General features: G+C 47.9%; 2 protein-coding genes across 2 annotated transcripts; both read left to right on the top strand.

Annotated features, from left to right (window-relative positions):
* Positions 1 to 283: 283 nt before the first annotated feature.
* ENH_00019570 (hypothetical protein) lies at positions 284 to 1,234 on the top strand (the record flags this gene model as incomplete). The annotated part of the gene is made up of 1 exon (XM_013579406.1): positions 284 to 1,234. One exon carries the CDS (start codon positions 284 to 286, stop codon positions 1,232 to 1,234), a length of 951 nt encoding a protein of 316 aa, XP_013434860.1.
* Positions 1,235 to 3,711: 2,477 nt separating this feature from the next.
* Positions 3,712 to 5,040, top strand: ENH_00019560 (hypothetical protein, conserved; the record flags this gene model as incomplete). The annotated part of the gene is made up of 1 exon (XM_013579405.1): positions 3,712 to 5,040. The coding sequence occupies one exon, from the start codon at positions 3,712 to 3,714 to the stop codon at positions 5,038 to 5,040; it is 1,329 nt and encodes a 442-aa protein (XP_013434859.1).
* Positions 5,041 to 5,864: the final 824 nt, after the last annotated feature.

Raw genomic sequence — 5,864 nt, 5'->3', positions numbered from 1 at the left:
GGGGGTGGGGGTGGGGGGGTGGGATGGGGTTTTCGGGGATGGTCCAGGGGATGCGGGTTCTGGGGTTTAGGGTTTGGGGTTTGGGGTTTAGGGTTTAGGGTTTAGGGTTTGGGGTTTAGGGTTTGGGGTTTGGGGGGGAGTGGGTTTCCGCGCGAGCTGCCTGCTCACGATACTGCAGCAGCAGCAGCAGCAAATAGCCAAACAAACAAACAAACAAATAAATAAATAAATTAAATAAATAAATTAAATAAATAAATAAATAAATAAATAAATAAATAAATAAATGGAATTGAGTTTGTGTGCAGCTTATGACCTGAGCCGCCACGCAGCAGCAACGCGGGTGGACTTGACGGCCTCGGAAACCCTAAACCCTCCTTTGAAGGAAAACTTTTTGAAACCCTTTTTTGACAAAAAGTTAATTGGAACTGTTTTTAAGAAGCAGCAAGCAGCAGTGATAGCAGCAATAGAATGCATGCAGGAGCAGCAGAAGCAGCAGATGCAGCAGCAGCTCCTCGACACGGGCACCTACACCCTCTCCCTCGACAGCAGCAGCAGCAGCAGCAGCAGCGGCAGCAGCAGCAGCAAGGCGGACAGCTGCGGCGCCGACGCCGCCAGCAGCAGCAGCAACAACAGCAGCAGCAGCAGCAGCAGCAGCAGCAGCAGCAGCAGCAGCAGCAGCAGCGTGGTGGTGACGCGGGAAATGGTGCGGTTTGAAGCGAGCAGCAGAACGGTGCACGAGCGTCGGTACACCCCGAGCGTGATAGAACCTTCTTTTGGAATTGGAAGAATCATTTATTGCATTTTAGAACATTCTTTTTGTTCTCGAGAAATAAAAGGGCAAGAAGAAAGGGTTTTCATGAACTTCCCCGCGCAAATAGCTCCCATAAAAGTGCTGCTGCTGCCGCTGGCGAGCCAGGAGCCGCTGCTGCTGCTGCTGCAGCAGCTGCGGCAGCAGCTGCTGCTGCTGCAGCTCAGCAGCAAAATGGACTGCAGCAGCGCCTCCGTCGGCCGCCGCTACGCCCGCGCGGATGAACTCGGAATCCCTTTTGCTGCAACAGCAGATTTTGATTCTTTAAAGGACTTTTCTGTCACAATTCGAGAAAGAAATAGCATGCAGCAAGTCCGCATGCATGCAGACAAAGCCCCAAAAGTGCTCTTCAAACTCTGCAGGGGACTCGCCACTTGGCAGCAAATCCTCGACAAGTACCCCCTCGTCACTGTCCAGGAGGACTGACCTGCTGCTGCTGCTGCTGCTGCTGCAGCAGCAGCGATGCAGCAGGACTGCTGCTGCTGCTGCTGCTGCTGCAGCAGCAGCAGCGCTGCTGCAGCAGCAGCAGCAGCGGCGCTGCTGCTGCGGGGGAGGCGCCGGCAGTGCTGCTGCTGGGGAGGCTGCGGCACTGCTGCTGCTGCGCTGGGGAAGCAGCAGCAGGGCTGGTGATGCAGCAGCACGGCTGCTGCTGCTGCTGCAGCTGCTGCAGCAGGGCTGCTGCTGCTGCTGGTACTGCAGCAGCAGCAAAGCGTGTTTGGAATGAAGAGGTATTCAGCCAATTCTGCTTCAAGTCCTTCTCAGCAGCAGTTTGGATTTGGAGCACAGCGCCGCTGCTGCAGTTGCTGCAGCAGCACTGCTGCTGCTCTTGCTGCTGCTGCAGCACTGCTGCTGCTGCAGCAGCAGCAGCAGCAGCAGAAAATCGTATTTTTTCGCTTTTAAGAGACATTGAGACATTTTCGTTTGAAGTCCTTTTAAGCAGCACTTTGGATTTAAAATAAAAAAAAATAAAAATGAAAAAGAATTTAAAAAAGAATTAAAAAGGAGTTAATGAACTTACAAAATAAAGAATTAAATAGAATTAAAAAGAAGAAAGAATTAAAAAGAAAAGAATTGAAATGGAAAAGAATTAAAAAGGAAAAGAATCAAAAAGAAAAGGAATTCAGAAGTATTGAAGAAGTATTTTAAAAATTAAAAAACAAATTAAAAAATAAAAATAAATAAAAAATGAAATAAATGAAAATAACTTTAAAAGGCTTTTAAAGATGAAAACAAAAATCAAGAAATAAAATTTAAAAATAAAATAAATTTATTTTGATGAAATAAATATTTTAAAAGATTTAATTTTTAATTGCTCTGTTTAAAACATTAAATTAAATGCATTTAATAAATAAATAAATAAATAAATAAATAAATAATAAATAAATAAATAAATAAATAAATATAAATGTAAATAAAAATAAATAATTGCAAACATGAATTAAAATAAATATGAACATAATTGAGTATAAATAAATATATAAATACAAATTTCTATTTATATTTAAATAAATGTAAGTATAAATATAAATATAAATATAAATATAATTGTAAATATAAATACAAATATTAAGATAAATATAAATATAAATATAAATATAAATGTAATTATAAATATAATTATAATTATAATTATAATTATAAATATAATTATAATTATAAATATAATTATAATTATAAATTTAAATTTATATTTAAATTTACATTTAAATAAATATAAATACAAATGCAAATACAAATATAAAGAAATGAAAATAAATATAAAATATATTTCCTTGAAAATATATAATTCATTAATTTAACTTTTTCTTTTTAATTTAAATTAATTAAATTAATTTTTTTCTTTTTATTTTAAATTGTCCTTTTGAAACCTTTTGAATTTAAATTTTACAAAAAGCTGATTTAAGGGGCTTTAAGTGACAGCGACTTCTGCTGCTGCTGCTGCTGCTGCTGCTGCTGCTGCTGCTGCTGCTGCTGCTGCAAGATAGGCCACCGGTGCAGCAAGTTACTGGCAGGCACAGAGGCAGCTGCAGCAGAAGATGATTTGCATTGAGTCTCCCTGTGCGCTCTGCAGCAGCAGCTGCTGCTGCCGCTGCATCTATTGCTGCTGCTGCAGCAACTGCTGCTGCTGCAGCAGCAGCAGCTGCTGCTGCGAGTCTTTTCATATAGTTGCAACCCAAAAGGCCGATGGTTAATGTGCCACGGAAACAGCAGCAGCAGCAGCAGCAACAGCAGCAGCAGCAACAGCAGCAACGGCAACAACAGCAGCAGCAGAGAATGAGTCACCGGAGATCGGTCTCGGTATCTCCTGGCCAGCAGCAGCAGCAGCAGCAGCAGCAGCAGCAGCAACAGAAACAGCAACAGCAGCAGAAAAAGTAACAAAAGCTCCTTACTTTTTCTTGCGATTCTTTTCACTTTAATAATAGTGCCTTTTGACTAGCCCGTTTCAGGTCTCGCTCGCAGCAGCAGCAGCAGCAGCAGCAGCAGCTGCTGCTGCTGCTGCTGCTGCTGCTGTTTTCACATCGTTGTCTAAGATGGTAACTTAAATAGCACTTTTAAATAATTACAAAACATTAAAAATTATGAACATGAAAAAATAGAAGCAAATCTTTTGCTGCTGCCGGTGCCGACAGCGGGGAACCGCTATCGAGCAGCAGCAGCAGCAGCAGCAGCAGCAGCAGCAGCAACAGCAAGCTGCTTCTGCAGTGTGAGCTGCTAGTCAAAAGAAATCAAAAATGAAGAAATAATAAAAGCTGCTTTTTCTGCTGCACACACATTGGCGCGAACAGCAGCAGCAGCTCTGGTCTCTTGTCTGCAGCAGCAGCAGCAGCAGCAGCAGCAGCACTGCCTCTACTACAGCTTCTGTTGGCCCTCAAGCCTCTGCTGCTGCTGCTGCTGCTGCTGAGATGGGGCACCAGCGGTGGGCACTGCCTGTGCCAACAGGCTGTGTCTCGAGCAGCAGCAGCAGCAGCAGCAGCAGCAGCAGCAACTGCAGCAGCAGCGGCTCGCCCAGCAGCAGCAGCAACTGGCAGCTCAACAGCACTGTGTGGCTCCCCAAAGCCAGCGAGCCCTCATCAACAGCAGCAGCAACAGCAGGAGCAGCAACAGCAACAGCAGCAGCAGAAGCTGCTGCTGCTGCTGCTCCGCCGGTGTCTTGTTCACTCACTTGCTGCTCCCTTGACTCCTTGCTGCCGGCCTGCTACCTGCTGAGAGAGCAGCAGCAGCAGCAGCAGCAGCAGCAGCAGCAGCTGAGCCTCGCTGAGCTGCTGCCGGCGCTCCCAGAAGTCGCGGTGTCATTGCTTGAGCTGCTGCCGCAAGAGCAGCAGCAGCAGCAGCAGCAGCAGCAGCAGCAGTCACCTGCAGAGCTCTTTATTCCGCTTCAGCTGCGTTCTTTCTGCTACAAGCGCAGCAGCAGCAACAGCAGCAGCAGCAACAGCAGCAGCAGCAGCAGCAGCAGCAGCAGCCAGAAGGCAATAGAGTGGCTTGAAGCCCCAGAGGTGCAGCAGCTGCTGTCGCTTCCCTCGTCATCTCCCTTTTGGGTTTACCCACAGCAGCAGCAGCAGCAGCAGCAGCAGCAGCAGAACTTGTTTGCTGCTTTGCAACCGGAGACGCAGTTCTTGCTGGCCCGCATTAGTACAAAACAGCAGCAGCAGCAGCAGCAGCAGCAGCAGGAGCTGGGTCAGCTCGTGCTGCTTGCACCCCTGACAGACCCTGAGGCTTGCTGCCGAGCGGCGCTGCAGCGCAGCAGCAGCAGCAGCAGCAGCAGCAGCAGCAGCAGCAGCAGCAGCGCAGCCTCTGGTGGTGGATTTGAGGTGTACGTACACCTCGAGAGAGGCCACACAGGCAGCAGAGCAGCAAAGCTGCTTCTCTGTTTAACAGCAGCAGCAGGAGTGTCTTTGCAGCAGGTAGGGCCCCCTCGAGCTGCTGCTGCTGCTGCTGCTGTTGCTGCTGCTGCTGCTGCTGCTGCTGTTTTTCATGCTGCCGTTGCACTGCTGCTCCTGCTGTGCTTGAGCTCAATAGCTCTTTTGCTGCTGTTGCTGCTGCTTCAGATGCCATCCACTGCTGCTGTTGTTTATGCTGCTGTTGTCGTTGCTGCTGTTGTTTCTGCTGCTGTTGTTGCTGCTGCTGTTGCTTGTGTTGCTGCTGCTGTTGCTGCTGTTGCTGCTGTTGAGGATAATGCTTTTATAGCTGCTGTTGTTGTTTCTGCTGCTGTTGTTGCTGCTGCTGCTCTTTGAAGCTGTTCCATCTGCTGCTCTTTCTTTCATCATAGCTGCAAAATTTACTCTCAGACGCTGCTGCTGCTGCTGCTGCTGCTGCTGCTGCTGCTGCTGCTGCTGCTTAGCTGTTACTGGCTTTTTCAGAAGCTGCAGCAGCACTGCTGCCATGCTGCGGCCCTCCGCGGCCTGTGAAGGAGCTGCTGCTGCAGTGCCGCTCGGCAGCAGCAGCAGCAGCAGAAAGGGACAATCAGCAGCAGCTCCGACCGACAGAAAGCCACCAGCAGCAGCAGCAGCAGCAGCAGCAGTTGCTGCTGCTGCGGGGCTTAGGCTGGTGCTCCTGGGATGCTTTTGGGCCGGACTTGACGCCCCAAGGCCTTGCTGAGGTGAGCCTGCTCACTTGTTGCTGCTGCTGCTGCTGCCGTTGTTGCTGCTGCTGCTGCTGCCGTTGCTGCTGCTGCTGCTGCTGCTGCTGCTGCTCTTGCTGCTGCTGTTCCTGCTGCCGTGCCGGCTGCTGCTGCTACTCTCGCTCCTTCTGCAGTTTATCGTCTAATATCCTCCTATCTTATTATTATTATTATTATTATTATTATTATTATTATTATTATTATTATTAGTATTATTATTACTATTATTATTATTATTATTATTATTTCTTTTTTCTATTTTGTCTTTTTGCTTCTTCAGGTTGCTGCTTTGGGCCTTTTCGCCTGGATGTTAATAGACGATGGCTGGCAGCAAACCAGACCCCTTCACAAACAGTAAGGCAGCAGCAGCAGCAATCGCCCCAGGGGCCCCCCAGGGGCCCCCCAGGGGCCCCCCAGGGGCCCCCCAGGGGCCCCCCA

Source organism: Eimeria necatrix, genomic scaffold (assembly GCF_000499385.1).
Source record: "Eimeria necatrix Houghton genomic scaffold, Enh_scaff1660, whole genome shotgun sequence".
NCBI classification, from domain to species: domain Eukaryota; phylum Apicomplexa; class Conoidasida; order Eucoccidiorida; family Eimeriidae; genus Eimeria; species Eimeria necatrix.
This window is presented reverse-complemented; position numbering and strand designations above follow the sequence as displayed.